The 27,125-nt window shown below is 29.4% G+C and overlaps 2 protein-coding genes across 2 annotated transcripts; both read right to left on the bottom strand.

Annotated features, from left to right (window-relative positions):
• Nucleotides 1-1,369: 1,369 nt before the first annotated feature.
• Nucleotides 1,370-3,399, bottom strand: LOC124916269 (serine carboxypeptidase-like). Its single transcript, XM_047456995.1, has 8 exons — nucleotides 3,125-3,399; nucleotides 2,765-3,056; nucleotides 2,536-2,679; nucleotides 2,312-2,462; nucleotides 2,098-2,186; nucleotides 1,758-2,016; nucleotides 1,549-1,682; nucleotides 1,370-1,474 (listed from the first exon to the last, which is right to left on the bottom strand). Exons 1-8 carry the CDS (start codon nucleotides 3,397-3,399, stop codon nucleotides 1,370-1,372), a joined length of 1,449 nt encoding a protein of 482 aa, XP_047312951.1.
• Nucleotides 3,400-11,709: 8,310 nt separating this feature from the next.
• LOC124916268 (serine carboxypeptidase-like) lies at nucleotides 11,710-22,884 on the bottom strand. The gene is made up of 9 exons (XM_047456994.1): nucleotides 22,598-22,884; nucleotides 22,241-22,532; nucleotides 21,991-22,134; nucleotides 21,779-21,929; nucleotides 21,550-21,650; nucleotides 21,210-21,468; nucleotides 12,510-12,643; nucleotides 12,357-12,440; nucleotides 11,710-11,778 (listed from the first exon to the last, which is right to left on the bottom strand). Exons 1-9 carry the CDS (start codon nucleotides 22,882-22,884, stop codon nucleotides 11,710-11,712), a joined length of 1,521 nt encoding a protein of 506 aa, XP_047312950.1.
• Between the last annotated feature and the right edge of the window lie 4,241 nt (nucleotides 22,885-27,125).

Here is a 27,125-nt window from a genome sequence, read left to right as displayed (position 1 = left end):
TAACCAAATCAAACATCATTTCACATATCTCTCATCAATTATATCACTAAGTTCATTACTAATATATTAAAATACCTTATATTTTAAATTATTTTATTTATATATAAATATATCTTTTAAATCTTTATACAAAAATCCACCTTCACAAAACCATCTCTCATTATTATATTTTCTCTCTTTTGTTTTTAAATAACCCACTCCCAAACAAGTTCTTAGATGAATATTTTTTTGAAATATATTTTATATATATATATATATATATATATATATATATATATATTAACAAATTTAATTATATTTGTTCGTTAAAATCAATTTACTCCCAAGAGTGTTTCAACATACTCAATTGTAAGAGAATATTTAGGCTTTCAAATTTTATTTGTATTATTTTGAAGGAGTGAAACAATTTTATTGGAGATTCATGAAATCATATACACTAGGGAAAAATCCCTACAAGTAAATCATAAAGAAAATTTTGTCAAGTTGAGCCAACCCTCCTTAGACAAAAAGAACAATTAAATATGAACTTTTGTCAAACATTTATTTTGTTTTATTAAATTGAGTACATATAGGACTCCTTGATATACCCTCAAAGTTTGCTTTCACTTTTGATTATTTCTTTTTAAATTATTCTTATAGAGTCTCAACTTTCATGATTGGACTATATTATTCATAGTTTGCAAATTAATATTTGCAGTAGAAAAGTAACAAATTAAGAAGAATATTCATATATATAAATATATATATATGAAATAATCTGATCTCAATGAAACAATAGACCGGGTCCCTTGTGTCCATATTTCCAGAATCTCCAACGCGGCTTTTGGTTGATCCTTGGGGGCGATATGCTCCGCTGTAATAAATAAAACGAAACGACATCATTTATTTTTTTTCACAGCGGTTTCAGATCTTCTCACGATTTCATGGTTTTCAAATTTGAATTTTATTCTTTGAAGGAGAAACAATTTATTTTTTAGAGATTATTAACATCATCAAATGTATAAACTATATATGGACGAAAAAAAGTACAAATAAATCATAAAGAAAATTTTGTAAAGATAATACTATCAAGTTGAGCCAAACCTCCATAGAAAAAACAATTAAATATAAACTTTAAAATTGATCTATAAACTTTAATCAAACATTTATTTTATTTTATTAAATTGAGTACACAGACTCCTTGATATACCCTCAAAGTTTTTTTTACTCTGTTATTTCTTTTTAAATTATTATTATGTTTTAAGACTTTTGCTTAGTAGTTTCAACTTTCATAATAATTGGACTTAAAGAATTATCTAGTTATTCATAGTTTTCTAATTAATATTTGCAATAGAATATTAAGACAGAACAATATTCATAAAAATTAATCTTATCTCACAGAAGCAATAGTTTGGGTGCCTTGTGTCCATCTTTCCAGCATCTCCAATGCCGCTTTGGGTTGATCCATAGGAACCATATGACCCGCATCATGAACCTGATCCATCAATCACACAAATTATTCAAACATAACATGTAAATATGTAAAGAATAGATTGTTTGATTTCTTGCCTTGAGAAATGATAGAGGTCCATATTCATTAAGTTGTCCCTTCACAGCACCGTCGACTACATATGGAACTGTGGAAGAAACATTGAAATTTTTCTGGCCCGACCATGTCATCGCATTAACCCACCTAGAGATCCCTAGAATATTTTTGTTGTTAGTTAATTAGTCTAATAAGAAATAAAGAAAGAAGAAAAGTTTTGATAAATGATTACCAAGCCAATTACAAACAATATCATATTCTCCTGCATATATCAAGACCTTAATTCCATTTTCGAGAAGCGGTGGAATTCTCGCTACATGATTCCTCATCTTATCCTTAATCAACGCAAAATAAACATCCGGGCTCATAGATACAAACTTAATATTCCCAACTCCAAGGGCTGTTTTAACCGATTCCTCGTTTAACAGTTTTTCCAAATACGAGAAATCATAGCAATATTTACCCACACATTCCTTTCGAGTGTCGAAATACTGCATTATGCACCACCAATATTGTTACAATTACACAAAAGTAAATAAAATGTAACATTCATTCATTAATTCATTCCTTACATTCGTATAACCAATATATCTCATAAGGATACCCTGTATGTGACTACAGGAAGTATGTGCATCAATACAACTATCCCTACCTCCTTCTCCTTCTCCTCCTCCTGTTCCTATATTTGCATCTATTTTTTTTAAAACATGATCATGAAAATGAAACAAGTTAATTAAACAGTATCATAGAAAACATATACAAATAGTAAAAAAGAGAGATTAATACTGCATTTAGCTGCGTATTTCTCGCAGGCTGGTATGAATCTGGCGACTTCACTGGCTTGAGATTGTGTGATCAGCTTCGCTCTTAAAGCATAATCTGGGAATGACTTGTATTGAACTACAGGGTCTGTAAATCCATTTCCAATAGCAAAACCCTGTATAAATAAATAAATTAATTAATTATGAACTGAAATTGATCAATTAATTAATTAATTAATTAATTAATACCTTAAGCTTAATGAGAGCTCCATCTCCGTTTATGTTTCCACTGTGAATCCGAGAGGCTAAGACAGGGATAAAGTGGCCGGCATATGATTCTCCAGTTATGTAGAAATCGTTCTTCAAATATTGAGGATGTTCTTTGAAGAATGCCTTTGACATATAATAATGATAATAACAATAATAATATATCAGTTTGATTGTTTTGAAATTAGATAATCTAAGAAATTAGACCGACCTGCAAGAAGTCATATAAGTCATTGCTAACACCCTCTTGATCGACACGAATATCAGATTTATCGGAACTGTAGCTGAAACCGGTGCCGGTGGGCTGGTCCACATAGATCATGTTAGAGACCTGGTCCCAACCATAGTCATTCCAGACAAGAGAATTGTTGTTGGTTATATGGTAAGGCCCGTTTTCATAAAACAGAGCAATTGAACCGCTGTATCCGGGTCCTCCGCTCAGCCATATCACAACTGGGTCACTTCCTTTATTCTTTCTCGACTCAAAGAAGTAGTAAAACATCCTGAACCACCCAACCCAATTAATTAAACTGAATATCTACCATTTTTATAATAAAAAAAATACGAGTACCTTGCATCTTTAGAGTGAGGAAGTCGATAATAGCCGGCGTAATGACCCAAATTCTGAATCGAAGGATTACCATGGACTGGGAGTCTGAATGGCTTTTCGACCAATGAGGACGACGCTGCTGCATCGGGTAATCTGCCGGAAGAAGGGTCGCTGGAGCTGGGAAACAAGCTGGAATTATTAACCTTTGATGTACGCAAAGGAAAAGACGATGATGAAAGAATTGAACAGGAGAAGAAAAACAGAGGAAATAGAATTAGACATGAAGAGACACCCATATTGATTTGCCTGTATATATGTTTGGTCTGGACTCATTTTATAGGAAGATTTGTATGTGTGTTTTTTTTGGAAATTTGATGTGCAGGTGACCATTTTTATTTTTTTTATACGCAATTTTTTTTAAAAAAAAATTGCGTCTCGCGATTGTCGGTTGCTTTTTGCAACTGGGGTTGCGTCTCGCGATTTGTGAACTTTTCACATGGCATCCGATTGCATCTCGCAACTAGGGCTGCAAATGAGTCAAGCCGCTCGTGAGCTACTCACGAGCTGCTTGGTCAAAGCTCGACTTGAGCTTGACTTTAATCGAGTTCGAGCCGATCTCGAGCCGGCTCATTTAATATTCGAGCCGAACTCGAGCTCATATAATGTTTGCTCGATGGCTTGTCGAGCTTTTTGGAGCTTGATAATATAATATATTTTTTATTTTTTTTTAATATTAAAATTTAAAACAATATTTTTTCTCTTTCCTCCTCTCTTTTCAATATAATAGACCCAATCCATATTATTATATTATATTATCTAAAACAAAAACCTAATTTCAATCTACATAACTCTTCATATTTTTTTTTCTTCTTTCTCTTCCGTCTTCACAATTTCTTTTTCTTCATTGTCATTTCATCTTCTTCTTCAAGCATTTCATCTTCTTTTTATCTTCTTATTCTTTTTCACCATTTCATATTCTTTTTCTTTTTTCGTCCTTACTATTTTTTCACTCATTGATAATAGGTTGATTCTATTTTTCATATTATCTTTCATCTACAATATTTCTCTCATTCATTCACGAGGCTTACATGTAATTAAAATCTATCTATTTTTAGATCTACTATAGATAACTTTGATTTCCTTATGTATGATGAAGAAACTAATGCTTATAGGATGAATATAGAAAAACATTAATATTATATATATATAAAAGCATGAAATTATATTAGAGGTCGGATAAATATAGAAACATTATTATATATAATGATTTTCAATTTATATTATGGTTGGATTAATAATAGAAAAATGCTAAAATAAAGATATAATAATTAGTATATAATAAATTAAAAAATATTAGTATATATTTTATATGTTATATGAAGGGATAAAAAAATTATAGTATATATATTATATATAATATATTGAGAGGAAAAATGAATTTATAAGATTAATATTATATTATAATATATATATATATATATATATATATATATATATATATAATTAGTAGATTCTAGTTATAAATAAGTTTATAAATATTTTTTTTTTTGGTAGTATCTACTTCTTAATATATAAGTTAAATTTTAAATATTTTTTAACATGTATTTTTATATTAATTATTTTTAAGCTTAAACATTTCATATTATTGACTGCAGGTAAGTACATGTGTTATGCTGGAAGAACAGACTTAAAAAAATTAATATATTGAAATTTGAAATTTTATGTTTTAGAATTTTAGTTAGTAACGGTGGTTTGATGTTTTTAAAGTTTGGACTTTGGACTATCATTTTTGAAATTTTGAATATTTATGATTGTTTAATATTTCATTTTAAAATATAATGTTTAAATGTTGAATATGTATGAAAGTTTGATATTTTTATTTTGAGTTTGAAAATTTAATTTTAGTTCAAACTTTTCGAGTCGAGCCGAACTTGTAGGTTAATAGTCGAGCTCGAGTTCAAGCTCAAATTTATAAACTCGTTCGTGCTCGAGTTCGAGTCGAGCTAATAAATACTAAATCAAGTCGAGCTCAAGCTGATTCGAGCTCGACTAGGCTCATTTGCAGCCCTACTCGTAACTGGCGGTTACGTCTCGCGACAAGGACAATTTCGTTAAAACATATGAAGTGGTCACTAGCGCATTTAAAATTATGCGCTGATCCCCAACTCATTTATCCCCTATTATGAGGGTCATTTCGTCAAATTTCCCTGTTTTTTTAGATTCAAATATGTTGAAAATTAAGGATGGAAATTTGAAACCGCCCTGCGAAAACTGATCCGAATTGTCCCATTTGGGACGGTTTTTCCCTGAAACCGAACGGGGATAGGGCGTGGATGGTATTTGTGTTCCCCGCTCCAATCTCACCATGTTTCTGCCCCGAATATTATAAATATAATTAAATATATTAAATCATAAATATATTTATTTATTCATTATATTTTTATAAGAATGGTAAGTTTATTTTTTTTTATAATAATATTAAATTTTAATATATTACAATATATATTATATTTAAAAATTCGTTTATATAATTTTATTATATAATTTTTTTATTATTTTTTTTAAATATTTTATTAGTGGTGTCCCGCGGGATTCCCCGAAACCGAACAAAACCGAACGGAGCGAGAATAGTATTAAAAGAATTTTCGAAATAAAAATAGGACAAAAATGGTAATACATTCCCCGTCTCAAACCGACTTGTTACTATCCCTAACTGAAATCCTCTATCCCAGTTTTCATGTATCAATGTGTACATTTAGAATACCAAATCTGGAAACAACATTTTTTATAATTTTTTTTCATAAGTACTATGATTTTATTAGATGATTATTCAGATACTAATTTTTTTTCCATATTATTTGACTGATTATTTAAAATAAGAATATATAATTGTAAATTTGTAATCATTTGTTTTTATGTTCAAATTCTATTTATTCTATATTATTTTAGAATTAATTACAATTTATGAACTTAAGAATTAATTTTTCTTTATTTTTTATTATTGTGATATTTTAATTACAATTGTATATACACATTAAAAAGATTGAGGAGTGAAAATAATTTAAATAAAATATCACACTTTTAGGCTGTAATTTCAATTCTATATACTTCTATTAAAAAAATCTTTAATATAATCTAGATTGTTTAACTTGTAATTTACATCTAATCTTTTCATTGGCAAACAAAACAATATGAACATGTTCTCTACTCTTTCCAGATTTTAAAATGATTCCCAAAATAAATGGACTCGATTAATTATATATTAATTATATATATATATATATATATATATATATATATATATATATATATATATATATAAAGCAATAAGATATGGAAATATTTTCTTATATATTTGTGCTGATGACCAGTTTGTTATCGCACATGATTTAGAAAATAAAATAAACTCTTTGTATTTTTTTTTAAATAGTTCATTTAATTAGAAATGTATTTAAGTACAACAATAAAAGTATAACATGAAAAAAATTATATACAAATTGAATACAATATTAGAATAACTAATTTATTCGGAGATCTTCAAAAAGCGTAATAAGATTTCCACATGAATCCATAGGTTTTTCGGATCTAATCTCCGACATCGGCATGATAATGGCATTCTGAATAATCCTTAATGGCCTACTATAATTGTTAAAAGTTTTCTGATTTCTTTCCAACTAGATACTACACCAGAAAATTATAAAGATAAAGACCTATCTTCTAAGTCTCGCATTTTTACTCGTCTCAATCCATACCTCCCAATAGCCACTAACAATTTTTGACATAACACATTGTATTCCAGTCAAATTACACAAAAGACTGTATATAATTACAACAACGTGACAATGTAAAAGTAATGAGAATTTGTCTCAACCTCTTTGTAATATCTACGACAACGACTCACAATAATCATATTTTTTTTATACATCTATTGTTAGTGAGAATTTTGTCGTAAATAACACTCTAACCAAAAAATAAGATCTTGGTAGGCATCTTAGACTCCCATAAATTTTCCCAACACAGATCAATCAAGCTAACTTTATTGAACAAAGTGTAATAATGTTCCACAAAATAAATTCTTTGTTTTTCACCTAAACAAATAAATAGTTAAATCTAATATATATGATGAAGTGAGGACATAATCAAAAGAAAAAAAGATCACGTAGACGTATATATTTGTACAACTAGCTCACTTAGACGTATATACTTGTACAACTAGCTCACTTAAACGTATGTATTGATAAAAAATCATTTAAACATTAGTACTATCAAAAATTAGCTAATTTAGCCTTTTTAATAAACTATAATTAATTTTTATTTTTTAATTTATATATTTATAATTAAATATTAATATATTTTCTTTCTTCTTTTTTTCATTAATAAATTAATCCTATATTTTTATCCTTTTTATAAAAAAATTTATTACTTTTATATGAATATTTATTATTAAATATTTTAATTTTATTATATATATATAATATATATATATATATATATATATATATATATATATATATAAAAGCATTCATCGTTAATTATTTTAACTTTATATTTTTTTTATATTTTTTCTTATATTAACATTGATTATTAATTATTTAAAATTGTTTGATATCAATGATGGTATATAACGATGACTTATATTTCAACAATAAAAAACTTTTAACACAAAAATAAATAAATTAAGAATTAAGAAAAAAAAGATCACGTAGACGTATATATTTGTACAACTAGCTCACTTAAACGTATGTATTTGTACAACTAGCTCACTTAGACGTATGTACTAATAAAAAATCATTTAAATATTAGTACTATCAAAAATTAGCTAATTTAGCCTTTTTAATAAACTATAATTAATTTTTATTTTTTAATTTATATATTTATATATTTATATATTTATAATTAAATATTAATATATTTTCTCTTCTTCTTTTTCATTAATAAATTAATCCTATATTTTTATCCTTTTATAAAAAAATTATTACTTTTATATGAATATTTATTATTAATTATTTTAATTTTATTATATATATATATATATATATATATATAATATATATATATAAAAGCATTCATCGTTAATTATTTTAACTTTATATTTTTTTTATATTTTTTCTTATATTAACATTGATTATTAATTATTTAAAATTGTTTGATATCAATGATGGTATATAACAATGACTTATATTTCAACAATAAAAAACTTTTAACACAAAAATAAATAAATTAAAAATTAAGAATTGAATAATAATAACAAGTCATTCATCAAACACCAAAAGAGTAATAATCAAATATTAGACAAAACAATATTTCTTACTACTACTATAATTCATGAATAAAAATTAAATAAAAACTTATTAATTTCATTTTTGTTTATATTTAAATAAATAAGAAAGAAATTCTTCAAAAAAATATTATAGTAAAACATAAAATTTATAAATAAATTGTTAAATTTTTTTCAAAAATTAGAATTTAAGGATTATGAAAAATAAAAACTGATAGAAAATGAAGATGAAATAAAAAAGAAAAACTAATATAAAAATTTAAATTTGAAATAAATTAACTGATTTAATTAATGAAAAAAAAAGAGAAAAAATATATTAATATTTAATGAATAAATATATAAATTTAAAAATAAAAATTAACCATAGTTAATAAAATAAGTTAAATGAGTCAATTTTTGATAGTACATAGGTTTAAATGATCTTTTATTAGTATATACGTCTAAATGAGTTAGTTCTACAAGTATATATATGTGATTTTTTTCCTAATCAAAATAATTAGTTTATCCTATCATAATAATTAATAATTGTAAAAAAAATTTAGATAAACATTTAATTAAGTTTGAAATATTTATTTTTATACATTATCATGTTTTAAATTATGCTTATATATTTACTTTTGTTTGAAAATTATCTATTATACATTTATTTTATTTGAAATTGTTTCTTATACATTTTTTTTGTTTGAATTTATATCATAAATATCTAAAAATATTTAAAATATCATAAAACTGTAAATATGTGTACACAATATGCACACAAATTCCTTTTAAGGAGTGAAGGGGGAGGAAATTTGGGAGAGAGAATGAGATAGTTCATTGATTAGAAAAATGAAAAAGTGTGAGAAAATAGAGAAAAGAGAGAAATTCTTTTATTTTTTCAGCTAATCAGATTGTGCCACATCATTTCCTTTTCAATTTTCTCTCCCAATCATTTTGCTTCCTTTTATAAGTGGTATATTTATTTTTTTCTAAGTTTTATTGCCGCAAAACTTTCACATTAATTTTGAGATAACTTATTTAACTTTATTTTTAAACGATGACGAGATTATTGCTCATTCGTCTCCTCTATATTTAAATATTGTATTTTTGTGTTGTGCCTCCAAAATAATCTCTAAACAATAAAGAATATTGATGTTGGATGGAGAGAAAGATGTTTGATAGTCGTATAGTTAAAATGTAAATAATATTATAGAGATTACAAAATATGATATCGTAACACAAAACTCGTAATATATTTAAATCGACCGACTATATTATATAGTATTTACACCAAAAAGACGGTTATCTCCTTAGTGAAATGAATTCGGAGTGAGAATAAATGTAATTTGATTTGGAAACAAAATAAATTTATTAGTCAAAATAAGCTCTAATCCAACTATGATAAACACAATTTATTGTCATTTGCTTACCACCCACAAACTGACGGTCAGATAGGTGGTGAATCGATGCCTCGAGACATATCTGTGTTGTATGGCTGAACAACGCCCTCATCAGTGGCACAAGTGTCTCCCACTTGTAAAATTGTGGTATAACACTAATCATCACTCTATAATGCAAGTATCACCATTTCAAGCTATTTATGGATATAAACCTTCAGTACACGTTTCATACCTTGCGGGCTTTACGGAGATTGAAAAAAGGTAATTGTACTTTACTCAAAAAAGAATCGACCCTTTAACTACTCAAGTTTCACCTAGGGTGAGCTCAAACCGGATTAAACATTCGCATGATAAGCACATGATAGAGGTGAAGTTATTAATTAGGGATTGAACATTCGCATATATACTCAGTCATCCAAACCTTATTTGGATTTCCCTATAAGGGAAATTCTAATACTCATGCTCTAAATAAGATAATATTCTCTAGAGAAAATAGTCGTACTTAGAAAATCATGTCTATCTACTTTAAATGGATCAACCACTTGTATTGACTTAATTTCTTGTCATCTACTCCAGAAACTCGCTAGTGCGTTTAAGATCTCAACATGAGGACCAATCGAAATAATTAGAAACTATTTGCCTTCAGCATTATCCTTGTTCGATAAATCTTCGCTCAAACTTGTCATAAAACCTTACTCTGATACTATGTTAATCTTCTTAGAAGATAGATGGAATTCAAGAATTAGGTTAGACAAAAAAAAGTAATAGTCGTTAAGGAGTTATATTCAATTTATATAAATCAAAATGTACAATCATAATCAGCTCTCTAAACTGTTCAGGATTATTGACTAATAACGCATGCTTACATATGTTAACATGATATCTAAATTCTAATAAAAGAAAACTAATATTGTTCAAAATAATTGAAAAGGAAAAAATTAACCATCTATACCTTATGTTTAGAATAAATAACGATTTGCCCCCAAAACATTGTTAAAAAAATGAAAATTTCGGATTATTAAAGAAATTGTAAACTGATGAAGAATATACAATTTACCAAAGAAATTGATTTATTTGGAACATTTAAATTATTTAATTCAAGTTTATTTCTCAAATCAAACTAATTATAATTATTATTATTATATTTTATTTAAGAAGTTAGAATGTTATCGTCGAAAACATATACTTCAAATTCAACTTAAACATTTTTATTTATTAAAGAAAATTAAATTCATGATTTTAATATTTTAAATATTATTTTTTTAATTGATCTAACTCTTATTGAAAAATGAATAATATATTTGAAATATGATATATAAATTATTAATGGTGATTTTATCTAGGAAATTATAATTTTAATACATTTTAATATTACTATATTGAGAAAGAAAAATAAATTAAATACAAGTTTCCATATGTATAGTGCCAAAATTAATTATGTTAAACTAAAACAAATTAAAATTACGTAATAAAAAACATATAAATATTAATCAAAATATGTGTAATCAAATTTAATAAGATTAGTCTTGTTTGAATTTTTTTTTTATCTTATTCTAATATTAATTTAGATGAAATAATGTTCAAAATATATTTTAATTATCTATATATTAATAAATTTAATATAAAAAAAAAATCTGTACAAGTAAATCATAAAAAAAAATTGTCAACTTAAGCCAAACCTCCTTAGACAAAAAAAAAAAAGAAATCAATTAAATATAAACTTTTAAATTGATCTATAAACTTTTAATCAAAACATTTATTTTGTTTGATTAAATTAAGTACATAGGACTCCTTGATATACCCTCAAAGTTTGTTTTCACTTTTTATTATTTCTTTTTAAATTATTCTTATATTTTAAGACTTGAGTCTCAACTTTCATAATTAGACTTTATTATTCATAGAAAAGTAACAAATTAAGAAGAATATTCATATATATGAATTAATCTATCTCACTGAAACAATAGTCTGAGTCTCTTGTGTCCCATATTACCAGCATTTCCAACTTGGCTTTTTGCACCCTGTAATAAATAAAACGAAATGACAGTCATTTTTTTTTTCACAGCTGTTTTAGTTGTCACGATTTCATGGTTTTCAAATTTGAATTTTATTCTTTGAAGGAGTGAAACAATTTTTTTTAGAGATTAATGACATCATGAAATGTATAAACTATGGAAGAAAAAAAAGTACAAATAAATCATAAAGAAAATTTTGTGAAGATAATACTATCAAGTTGAGTCAAACCTCCATAGAAAAAACAATTAAATATAATCTTTAAAATTGATTTATAATTTAATCAAATATTTATTTTATTAAATTGAGTACACATGACTCCTTGATATACCTTCAAAGTTTGCTTTCACTATCTATTATTTCTTTTTAAATTATTATTATGATGTAAGACTTTTATTTAGAGTTTTTGACTTTCATAATTGGACTTAAAGAATTATCTAGTTATTCACAGATTGTAAATTAATATTTGTAATAGAATAGTAAGAAAAAACAATATTCATAAAAATTAATCTTTATCTCACCGATTAATATTTGTAATAGAATAGTAAGAAAAAACAATATTCATAAAAATTAATCTTTATCTCACCGAAGTCCCTTGTGTCCATCTTTTTAGCATCTTTAATGCCGTTTTGGGTTGATCCATAGGAACCATATGACCCGCTTTATAAAACTGATTGATCAATCACACAAATTATTCAAACATGTAAATATATAAGGAATATATGGTTTGATTTCTTGCCTTGAGGAATGAAAGAGGTCCATATTCTTTAAGTCTTCCCTTCACAACACCATTGACTTCAAATGGAACTATGGAAGTAGCATTGAATTTTTTCTGACCCGACCATTTCATCGCTTGAACCCATCTAGAGATCCCTAGAATATTTTTCTTGTTAGTTAATAACACTAGTAGAAAAAGGGGTATTAGTAAGGGCGAAAACCGTTACTGAAAGTATCGAACGCCGTTACTGAAACATAATTGTAACGGCAAATAAAACCGTTACCAATCGTTACTAAAAGTTACGTTACAGAAACTTCACAGGTACCAGTAACGACGTTCGGAAACCGTTACTGATAGTCAAGGAATAACAGTAACGGTTCTAGCCGTCTTAGAACCGTCACAGAAACAACACAAGCATCTGTAACGGTTTTCGAAAACCGTTACAGATAGTAATGGAACAACAGTAACAGTTTTAGCCGGCTAAAAACCGTTACTGAAAGACTGTGGTATCTGTAACGGTTTTCGAAAACCGTTACAGATGCTTGTGTTGTTTCTGTGACGGTTTTTTATTTGTTAAACTGTTACAGTTATATTTATAGTAACGGTTTTTGACATTATTTAACCGTTACTAAACCCTAATCGGTTATTTTTTTTTACAAATTTTTACCTATTTAAAACCATAATCATCAATAACCAATAACCAAAAACCAAAAAGCACACAATCATCAATAACCAAAAACCAAAAAGCACACAATCATCAATAACCAAAAACCCAAAACTACAATAATTAATTCAAAACAATAATCATCCACAAACTATAATCCATCCAAAAACTACAATCATATCACAAATTCACAAAAACCATTAATTAACGTATTTCAAATTACATTTCAACTAACCAGAATTCAAGTGGGAAAGCGATGATCAAGTGGATGGGCATCATCTCTAAGTAGGAGGGACATCATCTCGAGTGGGAGGGGCAGGTGGAAGTTGATCACGGGGAATCTTGGATAATAAGAAGTTCATCGTCGATCTCATCTCAAGCATCTCATCCCGCATTCTATCACGCTCCATTCGAGCTTCTTCACGTTTATCTTGACGCTGCATCAATAATTCTTCGCGCTCCATTTCATGATGCCTTTGTGCTTCCTCACGCTCCATTTGACGCTCGAGTAAGGCTTGTTCGCGCTCTCTCCGTGACTGAAGCTTCTCAGTTTCACGCTCCTCTCGCATCCTCTGCATCTCCTCAAGTAAAAGTTGGTTTTGTTCACAGAAATTTTGCGTGTCACTGCGCTGTGTGCTAGTACCACTACGAGCATCAGGTCTAAAAGATATAGGTGTGGCACCGGAGCCCAAACCCACAACTCGCCCATGTCCCTGAGACCCGAATGCGCACTCAGCCAACTGCAATTCATTTCTATTCGGGTCTTCTTCTATAGCAGTTCGCAAGGCAGTCTACAAACACAAATTACATTTGATTACATACATACATAAAATAAATAAAAGAAATATAACTAATAAACACGACTTACCACTTTTTCTTGAATAATAGGGGGAACCTCCGGATTTGGATCTTGCAGAGTCGGTTTCTTTGTATGAGTGTGCAGAAATAATTCCGCAAAATTAGGCGACGTACCGGTAGTCTTCTCCTATAAAAATTTAATAATTAATAAAAACGTAATAACATTATAAAATTTGTTATTCAATGATAAAACGAACAATTTGCTTCTCCACTTGCGAAAATGAGATGTTGCCCGCATGATTCTTGTACACAACACGCGACCTATTTTGCGCATTCACAGTACTTGTTTTCTGCAAATAAGAAAACATTTGTGTTTAATGAATGATTAATGTAAGATCTCTTTATAAAACTTTAATTTACCTTGAATTCCAGCGTGAGAAAGCGACGATCAAGTAGATAATGCCAATCACTTATTTCGATCTCGGGAGGGGGATTTGCCCTAATCGCTTGCTCGTTACCTTCACGGGCTTTAATGTACATGGTGTTCCAATGACATCTTCATCTATCCCATAATTTGTTGGCTTGAAATAAACTTTGTCTTCGATAGTTGTTGATGTCATCCCCCACAGCCACAAAAGGATCCTAAATAGTGAACATTAAAATACGATTATAGATTGTGTTGAATACATAATGGACTTAATAATATAAAAAGTTACCGTGATAGTCATCCATATGTGATCTAGCTGTGTAGATCTCAGGTCCGACCAACGCAAAGTCCTATGAGGTAGTGCATTGGAGTCTCGAATGACACTCCCAATATGCCTCGACCAAGCTATCATATTCTCGCACATTGGTTTACCATCAACAGGGTTAAATTGAAGAGTCATCTTTTGCCCCGCTTGCAATCTACCAACTGCTTTATTCTTGTTCTTGCCCCGTCTCCTCCTCGAAATAGATCCTAAAATTAAACAAAAAATTATATAGGATCATAACAACTAACTTAAGCAAAAACACAAGTATCTCCATCTTTCTCCTCAGACGGGGGCTGTGTCTCATCATCATCATCGGGGATAGTGTTTGGTACACTATCAACATTCATGACATCATCAAGGTCCAAATCAATTTCCCCGATAGAGTTACACAATTGCACGGGATCTTCTGAATGCTCCTCGGTCCTTTGTATAAGGTCGTTTAGCGCGCTGCTTAAACTCTTACCTTGCATTCTTTTAGGTGCCATGATAGCTGCAAATATTGAATGTAATGTTTATAAGACAAATTTACAAGTAACCCTTCATAGAAAATAATTCAACCTTAATTAGAATAACGGGGATTTATTGGTGTCACAATTTTCCATTCAAGCCTTGATGCCATATCTGTAGAGTAAAAGACTTGTTGTGCTTGACTTGTCATTATGAATGGTTCATTTAATTGAGTCTGTAGAATCCTGTTGATATTTATACTAACATAACCATACTTATCAACTTTAATGCCCCGATCTTTGTGATAAACATCAAACCATTTGCATTTGAAGAGAATCACTCGTCTTCCACAAAAGAATATCACTTCTATGATTTCATTGATCACTCCATAGTAGTTAATAGTCTCGGCCCCATTATTACCAACAACCAAAACCCCGCTATTTTGGGTGTTCAAGCTCTCGTCATGTTTTTCAGTGTTAAACTTGTACCCATTTATTTTGCACGAGTTATATTTCTTTGCATACAATGTAGGCCCACGTCCTAAAATCTTAAGATTCGTTGTCCTATCGGATTGATCGGTTAATTGCTCCACCTATTAATTAGAAATTATTATTAAATTAATTGTCATATACTAAAAAAGAAAATTGTTGAGACGATTACTTACTCTTTCTTAGAAATATCTAACATATTGTTTATCCCGAGCCTCATTGGAAATATTAGGAGGGCATGATTGAACGAAATCGCTGCGCAAATGATAGATTAAATTATTACTTAAATCATACCTATATAAGATGTAATTAATGGACTTACTTATAATATTCTTCAGCTTCGCGACAATTTTTTAAGATGTACCAATGAGCACGCTCACGATCACCCGGTTGATATGTGTAGGCTGTGCCATTAGATAAGTCTTCCATAGCGATGAATATGGAGAATGTTGTTCTTGTATTTATCGATTCATCTTCTGACTCTTGATCGTCCAAATATCGGGCACACATGCTCATACTCTCATTCAAAAGGTAACTCTCGTTAATTGAACCTTCTGGAAAGTTTCTGTTCCTAAGGTATTTCTTGAGTGTGCTCATATATTGTTCAACTGGATACATCCATCGATACTGAACCAGCCCTCCAAGACAAGCTTCAAAAGCTAAATGAACTGGCAAGTGCACCATTATATCAAAAAAAGAAGGTGGAAAGATCTTCTCCAATTTGCAAAGTGTCAAGACAATGTCGTCATGTAATGTTTCCAATTGTCCGCGTTGTAAACTTTTTTGGCAAAACAACCGAAAGAACCTTGCTAAATTCACCACAGCATCGTACACATCATCGGGAAGTAGGCCACGTGTAGCTAGTGGAAGGATATATTGTAATAGAATGTGACAATCGTGACTCTTCAATCCTGAAATTTTTTTCTCCTCCATGTTTACACACGCCCCAATATTTGAACAAAAACCGTCAGGCATTTTAATATCTTTCAAAAACTGGCATAAACGTTTCTTGTGTTCTGAGGACAATGCATAAGGGGCCGGCGGACACCGAAGAACACCATAAACTTCAACCGGATGTAATGAATGTTTTATGTTCATTATGACCAAATCTTTCCTTGCTTTAATTCCATCCTTGGTCTTTTCTTTGAAATTCATTAAAGTTCCCAACAAACTATCACATATATTCTTCTCAATATGCATTACATCCAAATTATGTCTCAACATCAAAGATTTCCAGTAAGGCAATTAAAAGAATATACTGAATTTGTTCCAATTATCACCTCGGGATTCATGTATAACTTTCGTTTTCTTAGGCAGGTACTTTGTCAAACAAATTTCCTTTAGATCTCGTACCTGCAATTGAATTTCGGAACCCGATAATAGTACATGAGGACCTCTATGCTTCGTATGCCCGTCAAACGTATCGGTCTCTTTGCGCCATCGATGATTAGACGGGAGGAATCGTCGATGATTCATGTAACACTCCTTCTGGAAATTTGTTAACCTCAAAGACGCGTTGTTTTGATTACAAGACGGACATGCCAATTTACCCTTTGTACTCCATCCAGACAAATTTGCATAAGCCGGGAAATCATTAATAGTCCACATAAGAGCTGCCCGTAAATTAAAATATTGTTTTCTGCTTGCATCGTATGTCTTCACACCGGTATTCCACAATTCCGTCAACTCTTCAATAAGTGGCTCTAGAAATACGTCAATACAATCACCGGGACTTTTTGGTCCTGGAATGAGCATTGAAAGAAGAAAATTGTTTTTATCCATACATGTGGTAGGAGAGACGTTGTAAGGGATGAGAATAACTGGCCAAATGTTGTACGATATTTTTCCGCTAGCAAAAGGTTGAAAACCATCACTAGCCAAACCAAGTCGCACATTTCGAGGTTCTGTTGAGAAATTTGGGTACAAGTTATCAAAGGTCTTCCATGTCATTGAATTAGCAGGATGCCTCAACACATCATCTTCGGGATTGTTATCTTTATGCCAAGTCATGTGTGGAGTAGTTTTAGAACACATGTATAATCTTTGCAACCTCGGTTTTAATGGAAAATAGCGCAGAGACTTGTTGGGTATATACTTACCATTCACCTTCGTTTGAATTGCACCATTAGATTTATTGACATTCCACCTAAAAAGCCCACAAACTTTACATTGCTGCAAATCCTTATCCTCTTTACGAAAAAGCATGCAATCATTCTTACACGCGTCAATTGTTTCGTACGATAGACCCATCTCTTTAATGAATTTCTTGCACTCATAATACGAATTCGGTAGTTGATTATGAATTGGCAGTATTTCCTCCTTCAATAAACTCAACAATAAATCAAATGACGTGTTTGTCCACTGACCTACATTTTTGATGTGAAGAAGTTTAAGAAGAGTTGAGGCTTTGGAAATGCGAGAACCTTCATACAAAGGTAGTTTCGAATCGTCCAACAATTTGTAAAACGTATTAGCATCATCAACGGGAGGCTCATTTTCACTCGGCCATTCATTATCAATGTTGACATTAGGGTACAAATCAGCAATAATATCTTCCATTAGATGATCCTCAGCAATAATATCTTCCATTAGATGATCCTCACAAACTTCAACAGGTTTGTCTTCCATGATATTAGTCTCGTTATTTGGTGGTTCATTGATCGGTTCGTCTTAAATTTCATCATCTGATTCATCTTCCTCCACATTCTCGGTAACAGCATTTACAAGTTGACGTCCAATTGATCTCTTTTCACCGTGAAAATACCAAAAACCATAATTTTGTCTTATTCCGTATACAATTAGATGGGATCTAACCACACTCTTATTCTCATATACTCGATTTGCACACCTTACACAAGGACATGCAATCGATGATCTTCCCGTAGACTTTTCAGCAAATTCTATGAATTTGTCAACCCCCTCACTATATTTAGGATCAGTACGAAGTATAGTCATCCATGTTTTGTCTGGGATTTCCATCTAACCTAACATACAAATTAATAATCCAACAACCTAACATCAATAATCAAACATACAAATCATTTATTAATCTACTAATCCAAACATGCAATAACCTAATAAACCAACAATCCATCAATCTATCAATAATCTAACTTAATTAATATACCAATCCAACAACCTAATATCAATAATTAAACATACAAATCATTTATTAATCTACTAATCCAAACATGCAATAACCTAATAAACCAACAATCCATCAATCTATCAATAATCTAACTTAATTAATCTACCAATCCAACAACCTAATATCAATAATCAAACATACAAATCATTTATTAATCTAATAATCCAAACATGCAATAATCTAATAAACCAACAATCCATCAATAATCTAACATACAAATAATCTAACTTAATCTACCAATCCAATAATCTAACAATCAAATAATCTAACTTAGCATTCAATATTATCTAACCTAACATACAAATTATCCACTAACCTAACATCAATAATCTACTAACAATCTAACATTAAAGAACTAACCTGGATTTTGAAGTGCAAACTACAATCTGCGGCAACAAAGACAATGGAAAATTCAAACCCCGATAAAATTGCAATGGATTCAACCTGATTGAACAGTTCAAATGCAAAAAGTGATAATGAAAACCCGATTCAACAGTTTAACATATATAAGAAGTAACATGATTGAATACCTGATTATATCGTTCATACGGCAGTGAATAACGAATTCAACAGTTCAAACGGGGAAATTCAGAATTTCTGCAAATCAAAAATTGGATTATGTTGACAGAAGGATTGAATATACAGATAAATTTTTGTAATCCCCAAAGCCAAAATCTTAGCAACAAACAATTAACTTTTTTCTATTCAATCTCAAGAAAAATGACACATATCAAAAAATAGATAACCAAAAAAGTGAGAAACAACATGTTTGTACGTACGTAACGAATTCAAATCTAGTATACTATATATCATCGATATATAGTACTGAATCTAGTCATAAATAAATGTATAGGTTAGATAGATAATGAAAATTTGATGATAACACAATTAATTAACCCAAAATTCATTATTCCATAAATCAGGGTATTAACAATTAGAATTTGTCATCCTTATTGAAGAGAAGTAAATATAGGTAAACCACTAAATTTATTCCTAAATGACCCTAAGTATGAAAGATCATATAGCTATTTACATGTGCAATCACTAAGAAACCAAATAATTTATTCAATAGGATCATCAATATATCCCATTTCCTACAGAATAGTGGTGTCTTAACATAACACACTAAAACACAATAATTTCTACATAAATAGATGAAACACAAGAGTGAGCATTGTTTACACTCAAGTAAGCAAACATAATATTCATTAGAGAACTAATAACCTAGCTAGGTATTGTTTATCAATATCATTCACAATTAGGAAATGTAACAAGGATGACCAAATGTAACAAGGATGACTAATCAGAGAACTAACCTAGGATGACTAATCAGAGAAACTAACCTAGGATGACCAAATGTAACAATGATTTATCAATATCATTCACAATCGAGTTTACTCATCAAGGGAGAAGAGAGTTTAGTACCTGGAAGGAAGATTGATCGGCGGCGGGTGACAGATTTTGATTCGATGATCGACGGAGGAAGCTATTGATCGGTGAGGAAGAAAAAAGAGAAGAAACTTACCTGGCGGCGATTGGAACGGACGGACGGCGACTTGAACGGAAGGGAGACGCCTTGAACGGACCTGGCGGCGATTGGAACGGACGGGCGACGATTGATCGGGAAGAAGAGGAGAAAGCGCGGAGGAAGAAAAGAAAGAAAAGAAAGAAGAGAAAGAAGTTCGCGGGTTTATTAATGTCTTATCTGTAACGGTTATTGATAACACCATTACAGATAGCAAACCGTCTTTTCAACTTCTTTTAACACTATCTGTAACGGTTTTATCAATAACCGTTACAGATAAGACATTAGTAACGGTCTTTGAAGAAAACCGTTACTGATAACCTTTCCCAAAAAACATCAAATGAAGCACTATCTATAACGGTAGTTGAAAAGACCGTTACAAATAATGGAAGAAAAGATGAAAAGACGGCTTAATATCTGTAACGGTTATTGAATAATCGTTACAGATAGTGGAAGAGATATTGATGAAAAGACGGCTTCATATCTGTAACGGTTTATCAATAACCGTTACAGATAAGATATCAGTGACGGCTTTATCAGACAACCGTTACTGATAATCCATTCTAAAAACTGTAAAGTGAGGTCGTATCTGTAACGGACTTCGAAAGTCGTTACTGATACCGTTAATTCGAAGAAAAAAAATTAAACTGCTATTATCTGTAACGGTTCTTTCTTATGTCCGTTACAGTTCCATTCTATTAGTAACGGTCTTTAATAGCCGTTACTGATATGTTTTTATCAATAACGGTTTTTAATAGCCGTTACTGATAAAAATGATCAGTAAAGGCGTTCGACCACCGTTACTAATCATCGTTACAGAAACCTATTTTTTCACTAGTGTAATTAGTTAGTTTAATAAGAAATATAAAGAAAGAAAGAAAAAATTTATAATTGATTACCAATCCAATTACAAACAATATCATATTCTCCTACATATAACAAGACCTTAATTCCTTTTTCAAGAAGTGGAGGAATTCTCACTGCATGATTCCTCATCCTATCCTTAATCATCGCAAAATTAACATCAGGGCTCAAAGATACAAACTTAATATTCCCAACTCCAAGGGCACTTTTAACCGATTCCTCATTTAACAGTTTTTCCATATATGAGAAATCATAGCAAAGTTTACCCACACATTCCTTTCGAGTGTCGAAATACTGCATTATGCACCACCAATATTGTTACAATTACACACAAGTAAATAAAATGTAACATTCATTCATTAATTCATTACTTACATTCATAGAACCAATATATCTCAATAGAACACCATGTATGTGACTACAGGAAGTATGTGCATCAATACAACTATCTCTACCTCCTTCTCCTCCTCCTGTTCCTATATTTGCATCTAATTTATTTTTTTTAAAACATGATCATGAAATTTGAAACAAGTTAAACAATATATATAAACAGAACAGATCATAGAAAATATATACAAATAGTATAGAAGAGAGAGATTCATACTGCATTTAGCTGCGTCATTCTCGCAGGCTGGTATGAATCTGGCGACTTTACGGGCTTGAGATTTTGTGATCAGCTTCGCTCTTAAAGCATAATCTGGGATTGACTTGTATTGAACTACAGGGTCTGTAAATCTATTTCCAATAGCTAAACCCTATATAAATAAATAAATAAATTATGAACTGAAATTGATCAATTAATTAATTAATTAATACCTTAAGGTTAATGAGAGCTCCATCTCCGTTTATGTTTCCACTGTGAATCCGAGAGGCTAAGACAGGGATATAGTGGCCGGCATATGATTCTCCGGTTATATAGAAATCGTTCCTCAAATATTGAAGATGTTCAGCGAAGAATGCCTTTTTTTTAACATATTAATAATAATAATAATAATGATTTATAAGATCAGTTTGGTTGTTTGTTTGTATGGATCGAATTGAAAGTTAGGTAAGAAATTAGACCGACCTGCAAGAAGTCATATAAGTCATTGCTAACACCCTCTTGATCGACACGAATATCAGATTTATCGGAACTATAGCTGAAACCAGTGCCGGTGGGCTGGTCCACATAGATCATGTTCGAGACCTGGTCCCAGCCATAGTCATTCCAGATAAGATAATTGTTGTTGGTTATATGGTAAGGCCCGTTTTCATAAAACAGAGCAATTGAACTGCTGTATCCGGGTCCTCCGGACAACCATATCACAACTGGGTCACTTCTCTTATTATTTCTCGACTCAAAGAAGTAGTAAAACATCCTGAACAAAACGAGAATTAATTAAACTGGATTTCTACCAATGTTTTTCAAAACAAATACGGGTACCTTGCATCTTTAGAGTGAGGAAGTCGATAATAGCCGGCGTAATGACCCAAATTCTGAATCGAAGGACCTGCATGGACTGGGAGTCTGAATTGCTTTTCGACCAATGAGGACGACAGTACTGCATCGGGTAATCGGCCGAAAGAAGGCCTGCTGGAGTTGACGCCGGAACTGGGAAACAATTTGGAATTATTAACCTTTGATGTCCGCAAAGGAGAAGACGATGATGAAAGAATTGGACAGGAGAAGAAAAGCAGAGGAAATAGAATTATACATGAAGAGAGCCCCATATTGATTTGCCTTGTATATATGTTTGGTTGGACTCCATTTTATAAGAAGATTTGCATGTGTGTCTTTTAATACGTACTATGATTTTATTGGACGATTAATTAGCTATTAATCCTTTTTTTTCATATTATTTGATTGATTATTCAAATTAAGAATATATAATTGTAATTTGTAATCAGTTTTCTTATGTTCAGATTCTATTTATTCTATATTACTTTGAAAAAGTAATGATAGAGAGCGGAAAAAAATGACAAAAAATTTAGGGAAATAATGTGTCGTATCCTGAGTGGTTTGAAAATTTAATAGGAGAGAGAATTTTTAGATTTTCAAACCACTAAATGAATGACACATCATTTCCCTAGACTTTCTTGTCATTTTGATATTTGTTTTTATTTTTTTATTACTGTGATATTTTAATTACAATTATCACATTAAAAAGATAAAGTTGTGAAAATAATTTAAATAAAATGTCACACTTTTAGGCTGTAATCTCTATTAAAATAAAGAAGAAAAATTATGTTAAATTTTATATTGTAGCTTATTACAATTTATAATATTGTGATAATATCTTACATATATATTATCTTATATTCTAATATTCTTCATAAACTTAAGATAAAAAACGCTTGAACAAATTGAGGTTGAAGATGAGATGTTGAAATGTTGATAATGTATTCTTCAAGCTTTAGAAACTCGTGAGTTTTATCCAGTTAGAGGATGAATGTGTGTTGACTATTAACTAACGAAGAGGTAAAATCTCATGGGCATTTAATGTTGGGGTGAAACAATTGCATAAAAGAAAATTATGCGAAAAAAATAGAACACATGGGCATAGAATGCTTGGGTGAAACAACCAAGGGTGGATTCAGAAGAAAAAAATTCTTTGGGCTGGAAAAATTATTGGTATTACACTAATACGGGTAATCAAACCGTTCAACGAATACCCTTACTAAAATAAAATAAATATACAAAATCTAATAAAAGATAAGAATACTCGATTTAAAAAACAAATTTATAAATTTAAAACTATATAGTTGAAGAAAAAATAGGTTAATAAAACGTGAGAAATTAAATTAATTAGGCTATAAATAAGAAAAAACTAACTATATAAAAATATAAAAGTTTAATTTAGTGGATTTCAGCATAGGTTTGAGAGAAGATAAGAAAAAAAATACAAAACATGAAAATAAGAATAAAAATACAAAATTTTGGCAAAAACAGATTATCAAGTAAATAGACATTGGAGAAGACGATTAAAAAATATTAATGCATATAAATTGTTTTGGAAGAATAAAGAATATCAAATTATTTATTTAATATATTTTTATTGGTCTTAATCCAATCGCTTCTTTATTGCACACCCATCATTTCAGTAGGTTATTTAGTCAACACTCTGTCATCATTTCCTTAAGATGAGTTTCTTTTCAGGTGTTGTTTACGGGCAACATGGTGGATTTGTAGCCTTTGGTAAAAATACTCCCATCATTTCAGTAGGTTATTTAGTCAACACTTTGCCATAATTTCCTTAAGATGAGTTTCTTTTCGGGTATTGTTTACGTTGCAGGCGATGGTGAGTTTGTAGCCTATATATTAGTAAATATAGCTTTGTCCAGTTGACTTTGGAGCTCAGCTGCATAAGAGTGGGGACAGGATTTGATCACCTGTATGCAACTGAGCTCCAAAGGCAACCGGATAAAGTTATATTTGTTAAATATATATATATATTTATATATATAATAGTTTAAAATTTTTACCCTGGGTTATAACCCATCACCGTCCGCAATGTAGTTCCGCCCTTGAAAACAACCCCTGAAAAGAAACTCATCTTAAGAAAATGATGGTAGTGTGTTGACTAAATAACTAGTAAATAAACGATTGGATTAAGACCAATAAAAATATGGACATTGATTACTGTGTAAAACAACAACTAAAAATAAAACTTAAATATTATGATTATAAAACAATAAGAACATTATCATAATTATTTGAAGGGAAAAAAATATTATAAAAATATAATAATAATTAATAAAACATTATTAAAACTCTTTCTCTTGAGGCACCAAAAGATTAGATTTTGTAGTTAAAAAACAAAATTTTAACTATGATACCATGTTAAAATAAAGAAGAAAATTGTATTAAATTTTATATTATAAAGTTACATATCTTAGGTCTATATAGACATTATTTTAAAGTTATAAGAAAACTAATATAATATAATATAATGATAATATCACAATTTATAATATTGTAACAATATCTTACATATATATTATCTTATATTTTAACCATCTCAATTCTATATACTTTTAAATATATATATATATATATATATATATATATATATATATATATATATATAATTTAACTCATTGATATAAACTATTTAACTTTGTTTAATTTGAACTGTTTAACTTTGTTTAATTTGAAATGCACCTCTACTTTTTCTTCATTTAGGCAAATAATAAGCAACATGTTACTCTTTTCAGATTTTAAAATGATTCACAAAATAAATAGATATGTAAATTATTTTTTGGATAAACATTTAATTAAGTTTAAAACATCTTATATTTGATTATGTTTTAATTTGATCCTTATACAATTATTTTTGTTTGAAATTATTTATTATACATTTATTTTGTTTGAAATTGCTTCTTATATATTTATTTTTGTTTGAATTTATATTAAAATATGCACACAAATCCCTTTTATAAGTGGCATATCCATTTACTATTTTTCTAAGTTCTACTACGGACAAAATTTTCACATTCATCTTGAGATAACTTATTCAACTCCATTTTTAAACGATAACGCGTCTATTATGTTCTATTTCTAGACAACGATATTGCAGACTAAGTCACTACGAGATTATTACTCATTCGTCTCCTCCATATTTAAATATTGTATTTTTGTGTTGTGCCCTCAAAATAATTTCTAAATAATAAAGAATATTGATGTTGGATTGAGAGTAAGATGTTTGATAGTCGTATAGTTAAAATGTAAATAATATTATAGAAATTACAAAATATGATATCGTAATACAAAGTCTGTAATACACTTAAATCGACCAAATGTACAATATTTTATTTATATATATATATATATATTAACAAATTTAATTATATTTGTTCGTTAAAATCAATTTACTCTCAGGAGTGTTTCAACCTACTCAATTTTAATTTTAAGAGAATATTTAGGCTTTCAAATTTTATTTGTATTATTTTGAAGGAGTGAAACAATTTTATTGGAGATTCATGAAATCATATACACTAGGGAAAAATCCCTACAAGTAAATCATAAAGAAAATTTTGTCAAGTTGAGCCAACCCTCCTTAGACAAAAAGAACAATTAAATATGAACTTTTGTCAAACATTTATTTTGTTTTATTAAATTGAGTACATATAGGACTCCTTGATATACCCTCAAAGTTTGCTTTCACTTTTGATTATTTCTTTTTAAATTATTCTTATAGAGTCTCAACTTTCATGATTGGACTATATTATTCATAGTTTGCAAATTAATATTTGCAGTAGAAAAGTAACAAATTAAGAAGATTATTCATATATATATATATATATATATATATATATATATATATATATATATATATATATATATATATATGAAATAATCTGATCTCATTGAAACAATAGACCGGGTCTCTTGTGTCCATATTTCCAGCATCTCCAACGCGGCTTTTGGTTGATCCTTGGGGGCGATATGCTCCGCTGTAATAAATAAAACGAAACGACATCATTTATTTTTTTTCACAGCGGTTTCAGATCTTCTCACGATTTCATGGTTTTCAAATTTGAATTTTATTCTTTGAAGGAGAAACAATTTATTTTTTTAGAGATTATTAACATCATCAAATGTATAAACTATATATGGACGAAAAAAAGTACAAATAAATCATAAAGAAAATTTTGTAAAGATAATACTATCAAGTTGAGCCAAACCTCCATAGAAAAAACAATTAAATATAAACTTTAAAATTGATCTATAAACTTTAATCAAACATTTATTTTATTTTATTAAATTGAGTACACAGACTCCTTGATATACCCTCAAAGTTTTTTTTTACTCTGTTATTTCTTTTTAAATTATTATTATGTTTTAAGACTCTTGCTCAGAAGTTTCAACTTTCATAATAATTGGACTTAAAGAATTATCTAGTTATTCATAGTTTTCTAATTAATATTTGCAATAGAATAGTAAGACAGAACAATATTCATAAAAATTAATC

Source organism: Impatiens glandulifera, chromosome 9 (genome assembly GCF_907164915.1).
Source record: "Impatiens glandulifera chromosome 9, dImpGla2.1, whole genome shotgun sequence".
Taxonomy (NCBI): domain Eukaryota; kingdom Viridiplantae; phylum Streptophyta; class Magnoliopsida; order Ericales; family Balsaminaceae; genus Impatiens; species Impatiens glandulifera.
The sequence above is the reverse complement of the archived record's forward strand: the minus strand, read 5'-3'. Positions and strand labels throughout refer to the sequence as shown.